Source organism: Equus caballus, chromosome 9, assembly GCF_041296265.1.
Source record: "Equus caballus isolate H_3958 breed thoroughbred chromosome 9, TB-T2T, whole genome shotgun sequence".
NCBI lineage: Eukaryota > Metazoa > Chordata > Mammalia > Perissodactyla > Equidae > Equus > Equus caballus.
In genome coordinates this window covers 51,365,708-51,388,154 of record NC_091692.1, presented here as the reverse complement: position 1 = coordinate 51,388,154, position 22,447 = coordinate 51,365,708, and the positions used below count along the sequence as shown (strand labels likewise).

Below are 22,447 nucleotides of genomic sequence, written 5' to 3'. Positions count from 1 at the left end.
TTCTGTCTGGATGGTCTATGCATTGATCTGAGTGGAGTGTTGAGGTCCCCTACTATTATTGTGTTATTATTAATGTCTTCTTTTACGTTTGTTAATAGTTGCTTTAGGTACTTTGGTGCTCCTGTGTTTGGTGCATAGTTATTTATGTGTTATTTCTTCTTGATGGAATGTCCACTTGATCATTGTATACTGCCCCCTTTGTCCCTCTTTACCTGTCTTATCTTGAAGTCTACTTTGTCTGATATAAGTGTTGTAACACCTGCTTTCTTTTGTTTGCCATTACTTTGGAGTATTGTCTTCCATCACTTCACTCTGAGCCTGTGTTTGTCATTGGAGGTGAGATGTGTTTCCTGGAGGCAGCATATTGTTGGGTCTTGTTCTTTAATCCATCTTACCACTCTGTGTCTTTTTATTGGAGAATTCAATCCATTTATGTTTAGGGTGATTATCAATATATGAGAGCTTAATGCTGCCATTTTATTCAGTCATTTTCTGGTTTGCTTGCATTTCCTTTGTTTCTTGTCCTGTGTATTTTGGTCTACCAATTGAGTTATGTAGTTTTTTATGTTGCGTTTCTTTGTTTTCTCTTTATTTACTATTTGTGTCTCTGTTCTGTGGTTTTGTTTAGTGGTTACCCTGAGGTTTGTATTCAAAATCTCTTGGATAAGATAGTCCCTTTTCTGATGGCCTCTAATTTCCTTAAACTAAACCAATTCAGTCCCTTTCCTCTTCCCCTCCTAAGTTGTTTTTCTCACATCTTACTCCATCTTGTGTTATGAGTTTGTGGTTAGAGTGACAAGATTATCCATGTTTTTGGTGTTTTCCTTCCCTGTCTCTAATGCTATACTTGAGTATTTGCTATCCTGCTCTGATTCTGTCTACCTATTTATCTCCTTACTCCATTCTTTGTAACACCTTTCTCCCTTTTTTTTCCCAGGTGTGAGGGCCGTCTTGAGGATTTCTTGTAGTGGGGGTCTTGTGGCTATGAACTCCCTTAGCTTATTGGGAAAGTTTTTTTCTCTATCATATCTGAAGGATATTTTCACTGGATAGAGTATTCTTGGCTGAAAGTTTATGTCCTTCAAAGATTTGAATATATCACTATAGTCTCTCCTAGCCTGTAAGGTTTCTGCAGAGAAATCCACTGAAAGCCTGATGGGGGTTCCTTTCTAGGTTATTTTCTTCTGCCTTGCTGCCCTTAGTATTCTTTCTTTGTTATTCAGTTTTGCTAGTTTCACTACTATGTGCCTTTTACATTGACATATTTAGGAGATCTGGCAGCCTCTTCCACATGGATTTCCTTCCTTAGGTTTGGGAAGTTCTCTGCTATTATTTCTTTGAACAAGCTTTCTATTCCATTCTCCTTCTCTTCTCTTTCTTGAATACCTATAATTCTTATGTTGCATTTCCTAATTGAGTTGGATATTTCTCAGAGACTTTTTTTGTTTCTTTTCAGTCTTAGTTCTCTCTCCTCCTCTATCTAGAGCATTTCAACTTGTCTATCTTCGATTATGCCAATACACTCCCCTATGGTGTCTGCTCGAGTGTTCAGGGAATCCATATTTTGTTTTGTTTCTTCCATTGTATCTTTCATCTCTAATATTTCTGATTGATTCTTCTTTATAGTTTCAATCTCTTTTGTGAAGTGGCTCCTGAACTTGTTGAATTGTTTCTCTACATTCTCTTTTACCTCATTAAGTTTTTTGATGATAGCTATTTTGAATTCTTTGTCATTTACATTACATATTTCTGTGTCCTCAGGACTGATTTCTGGGTACTTGTCATTTTCTCTCTGGTCTAGAGATCTAATATAATATTTGATATTGCTAGATGGAGTGGATCTTTTTTTTTTGCATCCTGGCATTATTTGGTCACAGTTACCACCTATTGCCACTGGGTGGGGATCAAGAGCCACGTCTTCTGAGCCCTCCGCCTTCAGCCAAAATCCCAGGGGCTGGAGCCACGATGAGCCGGTTAGGGGAGGGATGCTTTCTCCTGCATGCTTTCCAGGTTTTCTCCTTCTGTTCTCACTATCTGCTCTCCTCAGGTGTTGACTTGATAAGGTCAACCCCCCCCCCCCCAATGAGAGCTTTCACCCCTGTAGAGGGATTCCCTCTAGGCTGCAACGGCCCTTGGGAGTCCTTGATGTTCCCGACAACAAATGTCCCCTCCCCTGTTTCTTCCCTCTTGGTGGCCTCCCACGGTCCTGGATCACAGTCTTTAGGGGAGGGAGTGAAGTTTTCTTTTAGCCTGTTCCATGTCCTCCCAGGGGGGCTCCAGCCTCTTCACCCTCCATTGTATCACTGCATGGGTCTCTCTGACAATTTTTGTGTTGTGTTTGGATGTCTTCTGTTGGAGTGTGGATCTTTATTCACTGTGTGTTGGAAGGGAAAGATTAATGGAAAACTTACTCTGCCATGATGCTGACGTCACTCCCCAAGGTGTTTATTGGAGCTGGTTACATAGGCACCTATTGCATAGGACAGACCAATTTCCAAACTCCCAGAGGGAAAAGAGGTGTTCAGCATAAACCATAGTGTTTGTGTAAACAATATAGGTATAGTAAACCACTCTTATCAGTGAGGGAATTGTAGGAACTTTCTAGAAAACTAAGTTCCCAGATGCCAACCAAGGGCCAACCCTGCAAAGCAGATCTTTCTAAGCCAGTCTCAGACCTGCAATATTAATTCTTTTCTACACAGCGTATATTTTGATAATAAAATTCTAGTTTAAAAATTATTGTCCTCAACTTATATGTGTGAATTATAACTTGAACTAAGAAAATTAAATTGGAATGTTTGCACAATTCAATTTTTAAAATTGGAAATATGAGTTCATGGTTTAATTTGTGTGATACTAAGTGTAATATAAATATCTTATCTATTTTGAGAGTAGAGAAATCCTAAGAGTGATTGCTAGGAGAAAACAATTAGAAAATGCCTGAGATTGGCTAGATCAGCTGGCCTAGTGGTTAATTTTGGTGCACTCTACTTCATTGGCCTAGGTTTGGTTCCCAGGTGCAGACCTGCACCACTTATCTCTTAGAGGCCATGCTGTGATGGTGGCTCACAAACAAAAAGAGGAAGATTGACCTTGGATGTTAGCTCAGGGCAACATCTTCCTCAGCAAAAAAAAAAGTGCCTGAGAAGTAGAGTATATGTAACAAAATATCTCCATTTACCTCTTCTAGATCCAATTCCAAATAATATAGCCCTGTGAGAATAACTTCTTTCCAGCATGTTTATAGCTTCAAAGGAACAGATGTTTCATTTTTTATTTATTTGTGAAATTAATCATCTGAATTCTTAACTTTGTTGAATCCAGTAGAAGTCTGTACACGGAGAAGCAAAGTGGATGACTCCAAATAAGTACACAGAAAAATATATACTTGAAAGATATGCCCCTACACACATGTACATGAATATTATGTGAATGATACATATTTCTGTGTATAATCTATATTTTTACAAAAATGAACAAAATTGAATTGTAGATATCTTCACCAAGAACATTAAATCGGATTAACAAATTTAATAGAAAATAAAAAGCAAAGACTTTTTGTCATTAGCAATCTGTGTGCTAAACACAGTGATAGATGGCTGCTTTATATACATAGATATGCTGGCTGTAATCTTTCCAACAATCTTGGAATGCAGAAATTATTATCCTCATTTTACAGTTCAGGAACTGTTAGAGAGGTTAAGAATTTTGCTCACGTGATTTGCTTGGTGAATTATTTTAGAACAGTGGCAATATTTTGCTAATAAGAAAGAAGTATTGAATGTCTAGATACTCTATGGTTGGTTAAAATGTCACAAGATAGTGTATTAATGTGAAGAAGAATTTGTATCAATTGTTTAAGGAGCAGCTTGCATAGAAATTCACATGGAATAAATCAGTTTAAATATCATTCTTAGAGGAATGTTTATAAAGTTGGAATCACATGCTAAACTTGGGAGGACTCAAGGCATTCATTACTTACTTGAGCAAAGATACTATTATCACATGAACATTCATGGCTCATATCTAGATTTCCTTTTTCTTTGAATGTTTTTCTTCATAACAAAATGATGAGTCATCTGTTGAGGTAAGATTCTGAGATAGAATTTTATTTCTTTAAACACAAATATCAAATATCCTAAAATTATTTTTAAGTCGTAGGAATTACTAAATCATTACTATGAAACATCTGAAGAAAGCTTCCCCCAGGGCTTTGGAGACCAAGAGGCATTTTTTATATCACTGTTTTCTGCTCAAGCAGTTGCTGGGGCTATTGTAGCTAAACGCAAGGTTTCTCTTTCTATTGGGCAGCTCGTGGCCACTGCTGGACAGGAGATATAGTCCTAGCATTCTGAAATACACCTTGGACTAGACTTCCACACAAATGTTATAATGGACCTAAGACTAGTAGAGATGGTTATGTAATCCATGATAATTATCATTGAATATCATTTCTTTACATCCCTGATGTACTCCTTTGTGGCTCACCTCCTACCATTTTAGACAAATAGCAGACTCTTACTCTTTTATTTTGATGTTTTGTGCTTTGTTTTATAAATATTCATGAATTAATCAAACAGTCCTGGTACTGGGTGCTTGAAATCAAAGATAAAACCTTGCTTTCAGGGAACTTAGTCTTGTGGGTATAGGGAAGAGAACAGACAATTACAATAAAGTTTCAAGTGCTTTGAAAGAGGTCTGCACTGCATGCTCTGCTCTGAAAAGCCCCTAATCCATATTGGAGGGAAAAGGAATGTGAGGGAAGGCTTGAGGAGGGAGGGAGATGTGGACTATGTCATTAAAGATGAGTGGGAATGATCTGAAAAAGAGGACAGGATGATTCCTTGTGGAAAGAGCTACCTGAGCAAAGGTACAGAGGAGTCAAAGGGTAGATGTGCTATTAAGGAAATGGAATAGATAGGATTGAATGTGAAGGGGTAAGAGACAGATTGGGTTCAGGGATGACCTTATATCTGAGAGGCTCTGGAACCATTCACTAAGATAGGAAATACAAGATCTAGAAGAACTGTGTCTGGCAGAGAAATGATAAGTTTCTTTTAAGCATGTTAGATATATTCTCCTAGGTTTGCAGACTGGCTGAGTCTTCATCCCTTGAAATTCAGATCCATCCATCTGCTTTTCAAACCACCAATCTTGGATCAATATGGCATGGCTTCTCCCTTCCTTTACTAAGATAACTGAGAGCTGGAAAAATACTATATTGATTAGCTCTTTGCAAATGTATAGCTTTACACTTCAGCTAAACCCTTGCTTGATCTTCCTTTTTAAAGTGTCTTGATTAACTCCCTTCCCCATTCTCCAAAAGTTTTCTCCAGATATTTACTGTTCCTCTTAGATTCCCATCCCTCATCCCCACTACTCTCTCAGTCTCAGCAGATGAGTTGCCTCCTGTCTCTCTGAGATGATTAAGGCTATCTGTGAAATCCCTCATCTTCACACTTCCTACCTATAAACTCATCTATATCTATGCTCACTTCATTTCCTCTTCTCAGAAGGATGCAGGTGTCTTCCTTTCAAGGCTTATCCAAACTTCATTTGATCATGGCACCCCGTTCTCTCTGCGGTAAAGTGCAGTGAGCCATCAGTCCCCACTAGGCCACTGAATTTGCATGACAAAATTTGCATCCCAAGTGCAAATTCTAATAGATCTGTTCAGTCCTTATCCTGCTTGCTTTCTCTGTAGTATTTGGCTCTGTTGATCATCTTATTTTTTCCTTAAAATTTGTTCTTTTTTTGGTTTTGGGATATCACTTTCTCCTGATTTTTTTTCTCCCACTCTGCAGAACTTTCCTTTTCTATCTTCTTTGTTGACTTCACTTTCTCTTCCAAGTCATTAAATATTGCTATTCTGCCAGCTTGCAACTTGACCACACTGTATCTGAGTTTTCTCATATGTTCCCGTGTCAATTATATGCCATTAAATCACAACAAATATGCCATTAAATCACCCCAGATCTCTCTTTGGAGCTCCTGATATAAATATACAATCAGTACTCACTGTTTTACCTATAGTTATCTTAACCTGGGTGTCTATAGGCATCTCAGACACAACATATCCACCTTCCTTACCCCACTCTGCCAACTAATTTTCCTTGTGTATTGATAAATATATTAAAGAATGTTATCCCATCTGCCCAGCTGACCAAGCAAGAAGTTGGAATGTATGTTTTTCCCTATGTCCAAATGGAAACAAGTCCTATCAATTCTGTCTCTTGACATTTCGTTTCTGTTCTCTTATTCTCATTATTCTGCTCCTTTAGTTCGTGCATTCAGGATCTCTCATCAGGACTACTGCAGTAGCTTTCTAATTTATCTCTTGGCCTTCAGCCTTGTAGTTTTCTATCCATTTACTAGAGTAATGGTTCCCAGAGAGACATTTTTAAATTTTCTGGCTTCGAATCTTTTAGATTCAAATCTTTTAAATTTATGGCCATGGCATACAGTTGTGCAGGTTGTATACTGCACAACCCAAAGAGGTTCTATTTACAGTGTTATCCTAGGTTTGCCTATTAGTGTCATATAAAGTATCCCAACAAAGGACATTTTCTACTTATTGACATAAATGTGACATATAGGCGCATTGCCTAAAAGCCAAAATCAAACTCCAAAACTTCCTAGCAAGGTATATACAACCCTCCAGGTTTAGGTATTTGCCTAACTTCTCTAGTGATATCTTTTGTTATGTTTTCTTCCACCTCAACACATGACCTCTTATGTCCCAGCCTCAACAAATTCTTCTACTTCCATAAATATACAATACAGTTTCTTGCTTCTGTCCTTTAATCTCATCATGCTAGGCCTATACACAAATGTTCATAGCAGCTTTGTTCTCAATAGTCCCAAACTGGAAACACCCAGATGTTCTTCTGTGGGTGAATGGTTAAACAAACTATGGTACATCCATACCTTGAAATACTAGTTAACAATCAAAGGAATGAATTATTGACACATGCAACAGCTTGGATGAATCTCTCGAGGAATTTATGCTGAGTGAAAAAAGCCAGTCCCACAAGGTTACCTACAGTATGATTCCATTTATGTAGCATTTTTGAAATGATAAAATTTTAGAAATGGAGAACAGGTTAGTGATGGTGTAGTGGGTGCAGGGGGTGGGTAGGCAGGAGGGAGGTGAGTGTGGTTATAAAAGGATCCTTGTGGTGATGCTATTCTGTATCTTGACTGCAGTGGTGAATATGTGAACCCACACATGTGATAAGATTGTATAGAATTAAATACACACATACACACACAAATGAGTAAAAGTAAAATAGTAAATCTGAATATTAGTGGATTGTATGGATGTGAATATCCTGGCTATAGTACTGTACCGTAGTTTCCAAGATGTTACCACTGGGGAAAATTGAGAAGAACCCACATGAGATCTCTCTCTGTGTTATTTCATACAACTGCTTATGAATCTACAGTTGTCTCAAAATAAAAAAATTAACAAAAACAATAACTAGGCAGATTTTAAAAGAAACTTCTAGGAATTAAAAACTATAGAGGGGCCGGCCCAGTGGCGCAGCGGTTAAGTTCGCATGTTCCGCTTCTCGGCGGCCCGGGGTTCGCTGGTTGGGATGCCGGGTGCAGACATGGCACTGCTTGGCAGCCATGCTGTGGTAGGCGTCCCACGTAGAAACTAGAGGAAGATGGGCACGGATGTTAGCTCAGAGCCAGCCTTCCTCAGCAAAAAGTGAGGACTGGCAGTAGTTAGCTGAGGGCTAATCTTCCTCAAAAAAACAAAACAAAACAAAACAAAAACTATAGAAATTAAAATGCAATGGACAGGTTAAACAGATCAGATTAAGTTCAAAACTAAAGCTGTAGATTGGAAGATAGAGGTAAATAAATTACCCAGAATCCATCAAAGAGACACAGATGAAAGTAATATTAAGAGAAATATATATTAGTATATCTATGTCTAATCTAGAAGAAAAAAATGAACAGGTTGGGATATTTTGAAGAGATAATCCCTAAGGGGTTTTAGATCTATGAAAGATATGAACCTTTAGATTCAAAAAGAACAATGAAATACATGAAGAATAAACAAATGTGTTATAGTGAAATTGCAGAAAACCTAAGAAAAATAGAAGATATTAAAAGCAGAGAGAGAAATGACAGATTTTCAATATGAAAAAGATAACAGTTCTGTCAGCAAACATCTCAACAGCAACAATGGAAGCCAAAAAACAAGTTTAAAAATACTTCCAAGTACTAAGAGAAATTAACTGTCAAACTGATTTTATGGACCTATCTAAACCATAATAGAATAATGAAAGTAAAATAAAGATATTTTCAAATGCCAGAACCAACCAACCAACAGACAATAACAACAACAACAAAACCAGAGTGCTTACTATCTTGAGACCCTCACTAACGAAACTGCTAAAGATGAATTTAGGGAAAATGGAAAAATACCCTGGAAGAAATTTTTGTAATGCAAGAAGAAAAAGTGAATCCAGAAATTGTAAGCATTCATCAGGAACATTGTGTAAAATAGCAAAGACAACAATAATAATAATATTAATGCTAACAAATTTGGAGAAACAAAAATACAATAGAACTCAAATATTGGAGAACAAGAACATGTAAGATGGGAGTGCAATGTTTAGAGTTAAAGCTTTCTAAGATCCTTGTATTTATTGGGAAGGTAGATTTACTAAATGATTTTAGTTTTTAAAAGGCATGTATTTAAAAATTTTAAGTGTAACTGCTAAATAAATAGAAATAAATTCTAAAACTTTCTAAATAGTAGGTGGAAAATGAAATAAAATAATCACAGTCAATCCAAAAGAAGTCCAGAAGAGGGGGTGAAAAAGCATAGGAAATACGTAAACAATAGAAAGCCAAAATAAGATAGCAGAAATAATGCATACATTTCAGTTGTCAGGATATATGTAACTAGACTAAACTTGTCAGATTGAAGTACATCTAATATGCAATTTGAAGAAGAAACGCATGAAATATGAGAACATGGAATGACAGTAAAAGGGTGGAAAAAGATAAAACCATGAAACCCTAACCAAAAGGAAAGATATACCAGGCAAACACCAACCAACATGAAAACAGTAATATTGATAGGAGTTAAAATAGCAGAAACTGTTCTTCCTTTCTTCCTTTTGGTAGAAGAATTCTCAGTCTTACTGGCCACTCAGCTAGAGACTACACTTCCTAGACTTTCTTGCAGGTATTTGTGACCATGTGTTTAAGTTAGGGCCAATGGAATATGAACACAAGTGAAGAATATAGCTTCCTGATACTCTCCTTAAAGACAAAACTGCTTGTCTAGATTTTCTCGTGCCTCTTCCAATTGGCTGGAAAAGGCAATTGCAGTAAGACAATTGTTACCCATGTCAAATGAATGGCAGTCGTGGGGCAGAGCTGTCTATCAACCTCAGGCTGTACATTTACCTTCAAAATCTTACATGCAAGAAAAATAAACTTCTTTTTAAGCTACTGTATTTTGGACTTCTCTATTATAGCATTTTAGCATGTGCTCTAACTATTTAGTGTAAAAAGAATTATTTTTATGGTCACTTCATCAGAAACATAAATTCTGAACTTGTGTGCACCAATAATATAACTTCAATATATGTAAAATAAGAATGAAAAATTATAAGGACTGTGCTCTTATAGATCAAGACAAAAACAAAAAGCAAACTTTTAATACTTTTTGAAGAAAACATAGAAAAATATTTTTATGACAGAAATAGGAAAGAATTTCCTAGATAAGGCAAAAAAAAAAAGCACAAACCTTAAAGGAAAAGATTGACCATTTTGATTATAATAGAATTACCTTACATTACATTGATTTTGTTAGTAAAAACTCATCACAAAAGATGTTATTAAAACTAAATTTAAAAAAACAGGTTATAAGAAGATACATGCAGTATATGTAGCTGCCCGGAATATTATCTATATTATATAAGTATCATCTGTCAATCAGTAAGCTAAAGACAGCTCAAGACAAAGGGACGATAGATATGAATAAGCAATTAACAATAAAAGAACAAATAGCCAACTAGCATTTGAAAAGATGCTCAACCTTGTTAGAAATCCCTTGCTAGAAATCAGGGATATACATGTTAAAACTACAGTGAAATACCATTCACACTCAGGAAGTTGTCAGTCATCAGGACAATACCAAGTGCTGGTGTTGATCAGGATGTGGGTGGAGCACTGGAAGCTCTCCTATCGTTTTGGTAGGGATATAAATTTGGCATTTATTCAAGTAGAAGATATGTCTTCAATACAACCCAGCAATTCTATTCCTAGGTATATGTCTTTGAGAAATTCCTGCATATGTACGTAAGGAAACATATAAAAGAGTATTCAAAGCAGCTTTGTTAACAAAAAAATCAAGACAAAAACCCTGACGGTCCATCAACAAGGAGGATGAATAAACTGTGGTATTTTCATGTAATGGAAGATAGTCAAGAAAATGAATGAACTAAATCTCCACATATGAATGTGGACGAGTCTCATGTGGAGTATTGGGGGGGAAAAAAGCAAGTCACAGAAGCATACAGTTTAACACAGACATAAAGTTTTAACTCATGCAAAAATACTACATATTGCATACAAATACCTCATACGTATTAAAGGTATGAGTGTTTATTATCCATGCTCAAAGTGTTTGTTGGTCATTGCCTTATCCCTGTGATGAGATGTCACTTGGGTTGTAGGGTAGCAGTAGATTATTTCTTTTCTGGGAAGACTTCCGAGAGCTAACAACTGTTTAAGTTGAGTGTGAAAAATGGGCATGGGTTTTCTAAGCAGAATTCATGTACTGAAGTTAATGTACTAAAGTGTATTCTTTTGGCTTACAGAAAAGCTGTTTCAATATTCACTTAGAACCTTTTGACTTCTTCAATACATAATTCTAATAAACTTAGTTGTATTCTAATTCATGGTAGATTAGACTGCCAGAAGCAAATACACAGGTAAATGAGAAATGATGGCCAGCTGTGAGGTATAAGGCAGGGAAAACAACCAAATGCACATATAGGAATTAAAACTAAAAGTAGTCTAAGGCTAAATATGATATGAAAGCAGTGAATCCTGTGTGCCCTAGTAACTCCAGATAGCAAGCTGTACATTACAGCAATTAAGGATGACCCCAGGTCATCCAGATGTTTATGTTTCACTTAAGTATTCAAGAATAGTTTGATATATATTTACAACAATATTCATCAATTTTTTAAAAAATTTGGGACTTAAGGAAAATCATTTTTCTGTTTTGCCAAATTACCCTGTTTGGAATAGCACATTTCTAAATTATGCCTAGTAAGTGATGCATTTCTGTATTTCATTTATTCAACAGACATTCCTTGAGCAATTACTATGTGCTAGGCATGATGTTGACACTCAGAATACAAAGGCAAATCAGATACTTCATTACATCATTCATTAACACAGTGCCTGATATATGATATTTGCTAATATGTGTATGTTTAGGAAGAGAAAACACTAATTTGGCAGTTTGATCTTTGCTATACTTGTATCATTTTGAAAATTTTGAAAGTTAGAAGTGGAGGGAACTGAAAGGTTTTGGATTTGGAACTTCACTTGAGAAGTGTGCTAACAGTATGTGCTTTTTATGGATTTCCCATCGGCTTCTTGCAGTATCTATTAAAAGATTTCAAAAAATTTAGTCTCTTTAGCTTTGTAATCCTAATTCTAAAAAATTATCTTAAAAAAACAATGAAAAGTAAGCACTATGCTTTTAAATGAGGTTTAGGTGACATTATTTATAATAATGAAAACACTAAGTGTTCAGTAGTAGAGAATTGGTTAAATTGTTATATTCATCCATCAGAATTCCAGTGTGAGAATACTTAATGAGATAGGAAAATGCTTATGCTATATGTATAAGTTATGCTATATGGGCAAGTTACAAATAATGCTTGGAGGAAAATATGCCAAAATATTGAGAGACTATTTATGGTGGTAGGATTATAGGTAATTTTCCTTTTGCTTTTTCTTCTTTATTTTCCAAATTTTATGCACTAAGCATATTACAGTTATAACCGTAAAAAAAAAAAAAAAAACCAATAGCACTGTGTTTGTTTTGTTTAATTTGTGGACAAAGACTTAGAGACAGGTGCAAAAAATAAATCCTCTTTTGGGGCCAGCCTGGTGATGCAGTGGTTAAGTTCACGCACTCTGCTTTGGCGGCCTGGGGTCTGTGAGTTCGGAGCCCAGGCTCAGAGCTACACACCACTTATCACCCCACGCTGTGGCAGCATCCTACAAACAAAATAAAGGAAGATTGACACAGATGTTAGCTCCTGGCCAATCTTCCTCATCAAATAAATAAGTAAATAAATAAATAGATCCTCTTTTGCAATCCAGATCTCATTGTTCAGTATGGGTTTTGATACAGATAAAAAGGAACATGTGATACCTAAAACAGATTAAAAAGACGAGGGTATTGATAAACATAAAGGCTGATTCCAGGACTGGAGAATTGATAATTAAAAAGCATAGGATATATGGAAATCTCAGCTATATTGACTTAGTATTCTAATTTTAACATTCACATGAAATAAAGATGGCTTCTTTTTTTAGAAAAAAAAAATCAAATGCTGTTTGTAAGATAGCACTTATTTTCCATTCTAGAATAGATTTTTTTGGAAATAGATTTTTATCTTGGGAGATCGTTATTGACCACAATGATTTCTTTTGGATATTGTCAATGACCAAGGCTTGACCTTTGTTTAAAGCCATAATAATATATCACAAGTTCACCATTTATGATTATGATTAATGTCACTCATTAAAAATGATGTTTTTATGCATGTTCTTGTCTCTCAAATTGAATAAATAAATGGAAGTATACAGGTTACTAAAGCCGTAGATAAGTACTCATAAAGATGAAATGGAGAATCTTCATGGAAATACTTAATGTTCTCTTTTGCTCTCATGAATTTGCAGTTCTTCAGTGGGTAGTGCACTTCCGCGAAGACGCTGCTGTGCATATGTTACCATTGGAATGATATGCATTTTCATTGGAGTTGGATTAACTGTGAGTATTACTCTACTCACTGTTAGAATTTTTTCTCTCAACTTTATCAATAGTAAATGGTGAGGCCTTGGGACAACCTTCAATGACCCCTGCCTGCCTCCGTGGCATACGAGGTCCAGAAGCTTCTCAAGGACTGTGGGCAATCTGAAGTTCAATCCGTGGACCTGCTTTTAATGGAGCTTGCCCATCCAGGTGAAATGGTGTCTTAGGAGCCCTCTGAATATCCTTGACGTTGGGGACTTTGCCATCCACTAAACAAAAGCCAGTTTGTTTTTATTTAGTTCCAGAACCAATTTTGCCGATGGCCAAATCTGAAGCAATGCTTAGTCAGCTATGGAGGTCTGAAAAACCATTCTGTGTTCAAGTCAAGCAGAGATTTATTATCAATATGAGGTTACTTGTTTTTAGAGGACACTGAAGCTAAGCAGTTAGCCTGGAGATTATCCCAGGAGAAGAGCAAGGGACTGATCTGTTTTGCTGCCATTTGCTTTCCGTGCTCCTTTGTTCCACCTGGTCCTATATGATAGCAATGTTCCTATTGTGTCACACAATACTAAAGATTTATATAGATTAAATTCCTTTTAGAGATAACATGTTGTAGGGGGCTTTTTTGTTGACTTCATAAAATTTATTGTTAATATAACTAGCAGCATTATCTTATTAAATTTTACTCTGTCAGTGATAGTCAACAAATATACCAACTCATATTTTATAGGAATTTTGTGCCCTGAGGGATATATTTCATAAAAATCACATGTAAGCCAACATGAGTTCTGTAAGCAGATGTTTGCTTAAGGTTTCTAACCTTTTGTTTTTATATTGTTTTTTATTTTAGGTTGGCACCCAAGATTTTGCAAGGCGATTTCATGCAACCTATGTTTCTTGGGCAATTGCTTATCTCTTAGGTTTGATCTGCCTTATCCGAGCTTGTTATTGGGGAGCCATAAGAGTGAGTTATCCAGAACACAGTTTTGCATAAGTTTGTTTATGATTCAGTGATGCAGGTGAGAGTATCTAGCAGTTCTTGATAAGCTACTCTGGACGTCTTTAAATCATTTATCCTAATGGATTCCATTCCGGTTTATGTATGAAGTTTCAAGACTTTGGGAGTCTTTTATAAACAAATGCTCACTGCACTACATTATACACAAATAGTTTGTTTTCCTGCTAGCTTTTCAAGCTCTGAATAATAAAGCTATGTCTTCATGTTCTTTACATCTCTTAAAGATATTTTTGGATTTGTCACCAAACGTTACATACAACATCACCCTTTCATTATTTTTAAATCAGTTATTCCATTACTTGCTGATCTATGGGTCTTCCTAAGAAGTGTTCCTAAATGTTTCTACAATAGCTTCACGTTTATACTTACATTTTTAATTAAACATTATCAAAATTGCTTGCTTTAAAATCTAAGTAATATGCATTTTGCTTGAACTGCTTATGGTAACTTTAACCTAAGATCATAGTGACCTTATTCAGGAAAAAATATTGAGTGTACCTTCAAAGACTTGACATTCTTCTCAGATAAAAACCATTTCTAGATACTGTATGCTTGTTTTTTGTTGTTTGTAGAAAGATACAATATTTTGGTAGTAATTTAAAATACAAGAATGAAAATATTTATTTGCCCACAGTTGGACATAATGTTGGATAAATGTTTTTTCTCAAAGATCACAGGACTTTTGTCTTTCATTTTTGTCTGTTTTTTTAATTTACCAATTATAAAAGTACTAGTCTAGATTTATGAAATTTGATGTTAATTACTGTACGTATTCCTTTATAGAGCCTGGAGGAAATATTTCACATAACATGTTTTGTAATACTTAACCATTTAAACAAGGATATATTTACATTGGGTTGCCCTCTTTTTCATTAGATGATGGTAAATTTTTCTTATTGGGATAATTATGGACTACTTACATGTGAAAGGAGCCTATGACGTTTTACACTAGCTAAAATGTTGAGATTAGAGGTAGTTACTCTTACCATTCTTCTCAAATATAGCTGCTCAGATAATTACCCAATTTATTCAAGAAAATAGATCAAAGACAAAAAGCAACATAGTTTTCTAAGAATTCGCTAGGATTTAAGGAATCAGCTCTTGCACTGCCCATCTTTGCAGTTTTGAAAAAGAAATCGCTTAATTAAGAAGTAATGTTCTAAAGCGGTAATATAGTAGAATTAGATAATGAGATGATTGGAGTAAATTAATTGGCTATTCCAGGGATAAGAATAATATTTTAAATTACTTATGTTCCTGATTAGTATAAAAATGTACTCATCAGAGAGTTTGGAACAAAATACATGTAAACTTCAAAGAGTAAATGATAAATGTATAAATGCAGTAGCTCAGGATTATATGTACCTTTGAAAATACACTAATAAAGATTATTGTTTAAAAATTACCTGTTCTGTTCTATTTTTTATAAATAAGATGTCATTTCCAAAATTGCCTTATCTTACTTTAAAGAGGTTTTCATATTTAAGAATATATATAATATTCCTTTATATAATAGTCACATGTTTTTTCTAGTATTTTTATGGTTTCAGTTTTAAAATATAGATTTTTAAATCCATTTGTAATATACTTGACAAAAAGTATGAAATAAGATCTAATTTATTTCTTTTATTAATGGTTAACTAGTTGTAACAGCATTGTATATTGAATATCACATTCTTTCCCCATTAATTTGAAATCTCACATTAAATTATATGCTGCATGATCATATTGCTGTTGGACTATAACTTCATCATAGCAGGAACCTTCTTGGCCTTGCTCACTGCTTTATCTCCAGTATTTAGAACCATGCCTAGTGCATACGTGCTCAAGAGCTATTTGTGGCATGAATGAATAAATGATTGAATGAATTGGTATGTTAAATTCTTAAATGCCCTTGGGTCTAGACTTTATATTTTGTTATAGAATGTATAGGTAAATATTTATACAATTGTATATTAAGGAAAAATTTTCCAAGTAAAACCCCAAAGCAGAAATCATATAGGAAAGGATTGATAGATTGTATGATTAAAAGAAAAAGATCTGTATGAAAAAAAATCATAAGCAAAGCCAAAAGATAAATTGGTGAAGATATTTTCAAAATACTAGAAGGAGTTAATCTTTTTAATATAGGAAGGGACTATATGAAAAAGCAATTCACAAAAGAAGAAATACAGTAAGTAATAAAAATGAACTTTCTTTTCAATTTGCTAATAATCAAAGAATGTAAGTTAAAACAAAGAGATACTATTTTTTACCTACCATATTAACAAAGACTGAAAGAGAGTGATTATATCTGTGTAATGTTGAGGATATGGAAAAGTACACACACGCACATATTCTTTGAACTAGGAATTTCTCCTAAAGGTGTTATGGATTAGAGAACAAATATGAATGTACAATAATGATTATATTTTTGTTTATAGCAGGAACTAAAAACAAGTAAAAGTCCAAAAATTCAATAATATGGGATAAGTGAAATAAATTATGGTATACTCATAGTATAAAATAATAGGTAATCTTAAAACTGTGATGAAATTTCTCATCTATTTAATTGGAAATGGTTCACAAAATATTGTGTGACAAAATCAGATTACAAAAGAAAAATGTAAAAAATTACAAAAAAATTTCAAAAAAAATGATTTTATGTGTATGCATTGAAAAAACTAAGGTAAATTGAACACTTAAGTGTTAAGAGTGATTATCTGAGTGATGGAATATAAATGGCTTTTTAAAAATTTCTGTACTATGTTAACAGTTGGAATGATCTTGATAAGTAGATAAGATAAATAAGATAGATAGATAAGAATGCTATGTCATGAGCACGTCAATATCTGTTACATTTTCATTTAGATTCTTGAAGGGTGTTAAAATAAATTTACTAAAATCCAAACCAATGAATTTCATTGATAAAACCTTAAGTTTTAAAGTTAACAAATTATGTATTTACACTTAGTTCTATATGAATTGCTATAAATCTTTAATTAAATCCAAATTTATGAGACTTTATACTCAGTTTTATGGAAAGTAGAGCTTGCTTTCTAGTGTCTAGTGGAAGACAGAAGTGCTGGGAAAATGATATTTGAAAGAATATACCATACCTACTAATCAGAAAAGGAAGGGTTTGTTTGTCTCCTGCTGTCCAAAGTAGTAAAATGGCTTAGTTCTTCTAGGAAAAGAGGGGGAAAATGGAACCATGGTCAGGTATTCTTGAGCAAGTCATTTGTGAATATACATATGTCGTTTTAGAAGAAAAGATCCTAATAATGACATGTGTCAGATACAGTATTAGCCTCACAACACATGCTGTTTAATATTCACAGGAACCCTAGGAAGCACGTATTCTTGTTTCTCTTTTACCAGAGGAAGTTGAGGTGCCACTCATAGATCTGAAAAAGTAGATTTTGAGTAGGACAAGCAACTGCATTCAAAACAAGCACTCCTAGATGATTTTGATGTAGGTTTTTCCTGAATCATACTCTGAGAAACACTGTACTACACTATGCTGAAAATATACACACGTTTACATCCACTTTCTCTGGCATTCACATTTTCTCATATAGAAAAAGCTTTGATTGTATTTAAGTAAATACTACCGTTTCTTTTGTTTGGGTTTTGTTTTTTGGTTTTGATCTAGCTATAGTTGTGCTCATATGCTATCGTGAAACTCTACAGCCATTTCCATGTTCATGGTCTGCGCAAATTGCTATAAAACCTAAATCTGTGTTTATTCGATGTGTTTTTGGTGTACATGTACACATATATGTAATAGGCCCTGAAGAAAAAACCCTAGTGCTTATTGAGCTGCCTTACATATGTTAATATTTAATTTCTATGTCATTCTTATCATGATTCTACCCTTGAAGAAGCTCAGAGAGGTTGAATTAGATAAAGGTCATTCAGCCTACATATGATAGCGACAGTTGAAATCAGTCTGTCTGCTTCCAAAATGTATCTGCTTTCCACTACAGCATGAGATTTTATTGTGCTTTGCTTTGTAGAGAATAAGTTTTGAATTTTTGTACCCCCTGCTGTTCAGTGTCTGTATCTCATCTGTAGAAAGAAAATTAACAAAATGCTTGCTGGAAGTATTCATTTCACAAAGAATAGAATATTCTAGTTTAAAAAAATATTTTTACGACTATGATATTATATCCAACTTTATTAATTTTAGAGCATTTTATATTAACAAAATATTATTACATGTATTTATTTTCTTTTTTATAATTAACAAAATCATAAGACTGAGTAGGAATATTACATATTAAATATGAGGAAATTGACATATGAGTCAATATAACTTCTTTTCTTGTAATAGCAATATTTATTAAAATGATTAAATAGCACAAAATGCTAAAAAAGATTTGTAAAGGCTTTTCACTTTTTAATCCATTTTACATGCTCAGTTACAAATTTAAATAAATACCAAAGTTCTTTATGTTTTGATAAACGTACAAGTGTTTGACTTGAGGCAGAATACTATGTAAAAAGCAGAAAATTAAAAAGCCTATATTCTTTTGGGACTGCCCCACAGAGTAAGGTATTTGATAAAGCTAAAGATCTAAGAAGTGAGTACAGTTTGTCATTTAACAGGTGAGAGTCTTTGATCTACCATAGAAGTAGTCTTTTCAGTTTTGTCAGTGTAACTGAAACTCATTTAAGGTGACTTGCTAAATAGGAAGTGATCAAGCACATTGCTCTCACTGCATTTTTTAAATACCCTGAGTGGCTTATGCATATGGTTGGATATACAGCTACTGAAAGTGCCCAGTGTTCAAAAATTTTTTTCTGAAAAACCTTGCCACATTGTCTGATATTTCTACATCAAATATAACTTTGGCTTAAGATATTGGACACTTAAATAATCTTGTAGAAAATCTATTAAATTTTTATCAGTTATTAAGCCTTTAGCAAGAGTAAGCTTAGGAGATTTATAGAGAATTCCTTAGCTTAGTAATGTCTTATTTTTTTCCTTGCCTCTTTCTACACACCTGCCTTACTCCTTCCTTTAAAAGTTCCTCTCTACTTATCATCTGCTATCCACAGGTCTCTTTTTACTTCTGCATAATCAATGCAGACTGCAGTACCTGGTTTTCATTCTTATCATAAGCCGTTGATTTAAATGTCAATGTGAATGGCCTATCTTATACTCTGGTCTGGACTCAGTTCTTTGATTCCCTCAAGTCCAGTGACCTTTATCTCCATTACACTTCTGCTGTTCACCTCTGTAGGTGAATGCCGGATGCTCATACTTAGAACATCTCCATTTCTGAACTCTTACCCTCAGATATCCACTCTGAATGTTTATCTCTTCTTATCCTTACAAAATCCTCACTCTCTTTGTACCACTATTCTTGAATATCACCTTCAACATGTCCAGTTTGATTACTCTTCCAATCTATCATCTCCTTCTATAATTACCATAACCACACCGATTAATGCCACCACAAATTTTTGATCTTCAACTGCTCCTCAACATTGCTTACCTGTCTTCAGCTTTCTTTACAAATTTCCCACAGATACTACTTGAAAACGTCAAAGTTCTAAAGGCCCTTACCACTCTTTCCACAGTAGAGCCCCTCCTCTTATAGTGGATGATTTCTTATTATTCTTACCTTTGTCCACCTACACTCTAGATCTATCCCATTCCCTCCTTCCTCCTCAGGGAACTCATGATATCTTTTCATTATTTCTGAGATCCATCTGACTGCCCAAGTCAATAACTGGCATCACCATTTTCACTTCTCTTTCTCACACCCTCTACAGTCCATCAGTTCTCCCTTATTCTCTCTACATGCACTTCTGTCTTTGTGGTCCCTACCTACCTTTGTGGCTCTCATCAACATGGCCTGGGTTATTGTAAAAGCCTATGAACTGGTCCCTTTGCTTCTGTTCTTGTTTTGCCTGCTCCCTGTCCCTCTCCTCAATCCATTTTCCACATTGTCACTTAAGTGATTATTTTCCAAATAATCCTATTATACCCTACCTAAAGTCCTTCAACGTCTCTCCATGTCCATATAAAGGAGATAAAAAACCCTTCAACCTTCTTTAGCCTAACATTGAACCCCTACCCAAGCAGCACCTCATATTTTGTGTTTCTGCAGTATTAAAATACTGGTATTTTTTGGTATTGACTGCTGTTTCATTTCTATATGTCTTTGGACATGTCCTTCCGCCTGCAAGGAGTATCTCTAAGTTGGTAAACTCCATTTTATCCTCAAAAATCCAGGCATTACCTCCTGATCCCTGAACACTTCCATGATCCCTCCTTTCCTTCCTCTCCTCCTGTCAGAATTCTTTCCTTGTACTACTTCTATCCCCTGTAAACACTTCTAATACATATACTACCCTGTATTTTACTTAGTAGTTTATAGGTACTTGTAGACTATTGTTCTCTTCTTGCTAATTGTGCCTCAGTCATACTAGTCTTAGTTCAGTTTGTCTTGAATCCTCACTGCCTGGCACATAATAGGCATAGACCTTCAAAACTTGTTTTTTTGCTGAGCTAAGCTGAATGGAACCAAATCTCTATTATAGTTTTTAATGCATTGCTATAATGGTTCTCTCTGTGTATGTGTGTATCCTCCACAAAATGCTTTGTAAGTATTTGTGGAATTAGTGAATCACAGGCAGACTGCCGGCAGGAGGTTGATAAGGAGATCATTTGGTAAGCACTAGATAATGCTACCTCTTCAGCTTTTACCAACTCTCCAGGCTTTCAGTAGCACCACCCAGGCACACAGGCACACTGTGAGTGCTTTTATCTAAACAATTAGATTATTGAATTGGAATTGTCTGTTTGTGTATCTGCACCCTCACTACACAGTACATACCCTGAGAGCAGGAAACCATCTTGTGTGTGTTACTTGTGCTCATACAGGGTTTTATTGAGTCAATGAAAGGTACTGTGAAGGTAAAGTTAAATAAGATATGAAAATATAATTGTTTATAAAACCTCTACTTACAAGTAATAAGACACATTTAACTATGAATTATTATCCTTCTAATTTGGATTCTTATTTCCACTCTTGCTTTTCCTCAACCCATTCTCCAAACCTTTTTTTAAAAATCAAAGTAAATATTGACTTAGAATTAGAAAAGCAATGCAATGACAACAAATTACAAATTTTAAAAACCTAACAAATGCCACAAATATCAGAAAATCTTTAAAAATATTTTTAATTAACTACCTGAATTACCCCTATATTTTCCCTGCATTTTTAGTTTTATATTTTTTGATTGCCTCTTTATTTGACAGCAATTTTGTAATGCATTTTCTTTGTGAGAATAAATAATTTGGTATTTTCTCTAGTATAGTTAATCAAAATTTATTTGTTATTATTGAAATTTTAAAAAGCTAATTTCAGTCACACAACTCGATTAGTAATAACATGCCAATTTTTAGTATTGTTAAATTTGGAGAAACCTGTTATGAGTTTCTTATGTGAGTTCTATGATTTTAGGACATTTCAAGTTTTCTTGGGCAGTGTGATTAACCTTAAATGCTCTTTAAATTGCTCATTAACCTGTTGTCAAGGCTCTTGTTGTAGAGGTGTATTATGAGTTCTAGATTATTCTTGTAGATGCCAATATTTCTTGCCAAATCAACAAGGATTTTTTTAAAGTTTCAGTGTGTTTATATGGTTCATCCTTCTTCATCAACTGATTATCAAAAAATTTAGGAGTCTATCACTTCTATTTAAAATTTATCTCTTCCTGTCAATAGATTACTGATTTTGGTTTGATCTGAAAATTTTTTTTTCTTCCAATTCACTTTTTTTGTTTTTTTTGCTGAGGAAGATAAATCCTGAGCTAACATCTGTTGCCAATCTTCTTTTTTTTTTTTTTTTGCTTGAGGAAGATTAGCTCTGAGCTAACATCTGTGCCAATCTTCCTCCACTTTATATGTGGGTTGCTGCCAGAGCATGGCTGACAAGTGGTGTAGGTCCATACCTAGGATCCGAACCTGTGAACCCGGGCCACTGAAATGGAGTGCTCTGAACTTAACCACTATGCCACAGGGCCAGCCCCACCAACTCACTTTTTTGTCATAATAATTTCCATTGATTTCATGTAGTAATAGGTACAAAATAATTTTATTGTATGATGTACATATAATTGTATATGTTACATTGTTAAATACATTCCTGAAGAAGAAACTTCTGTTTTGACTAGATTGATGAGAACTGAATCCTGTACTTACAATTTTCTACATCTGGGGGTTGGAAGGATTTATTGACTCAATTGTTCACTGACTTCTGGTGCCCCATGCCACAAGACATGTTCTTATCATGACACCTCCTCTCACCCTGCACTTTAGTCTGTGATGCCAGATAAATTGTCTCAGTGGGAGGTGGGAGTGTTCCTGAAAGCCATTTCTACACCTAAATGGCTAGCAA

At 34.7% G+C, this 22,447-nt stretch overlaps 1 protein-coding gene, 1 long non-coding RNA gene and 1 other non-coding gene across 3 annotated transcripts in view; 2 read left to right on the top strand and 1 right to left on the bottom strand.

The window, feature by feature from the left end:
• PIP4P2 (phosphatidylinositol-4,5-bisphosphate 4-phosphatase 2) overlaps positions 1–15,456 on the top strand; it is a 53,787-nt gene extending 38,331 nt beyond the window's left edge. The window contains exons 6-7 of the mRNA XM_001488359.6: positions 12,958–13,048; positions 13,884–15,456. Coding sequence (XP_001488409.1) covers positions 12,958–13,048; positions 13,884–14,027 — 235 coding nt within the window. The 3' untranslated portion in view covers positions 14,028–15,456. The remainder of the gene's footprint in view (positions 1–12,957; positions 13,049–13,883) is intronic.
• Positions 1–22,447, bottom strand: part of LOC111774971 (uncharacterized) — a 29,885-nt gene that overhangs the window by 5,800 nt on the left and 1,638 nt on the right. Inside the window, exons 2-4 of the long non-coding RNA XR_002810366.2 lie at positions 17,150–17,217; positions 3,983–4,079; positions 3,182–3,331 (exon numbers count right to left, since the gene is read on the bottom strand). This is a non-coding gene — a long non-coding RNA (uncharacterized lncRNA). The remainder of the gene's footprint in view (positions 1–3,181; positions 3,332–3,982; positions 4,080–17,149; positions 17,218–22,447) is intronic.
• LOC111775120 (small nucleolar RNA SNORA40) lies at positions 12,319–12,421 on the top strand. The gene has a single exon (XR_002810620.1). It is a non-coding gene; the product is annotated as a small nucleolar RNA SNORA40 (small nucleolar RNA).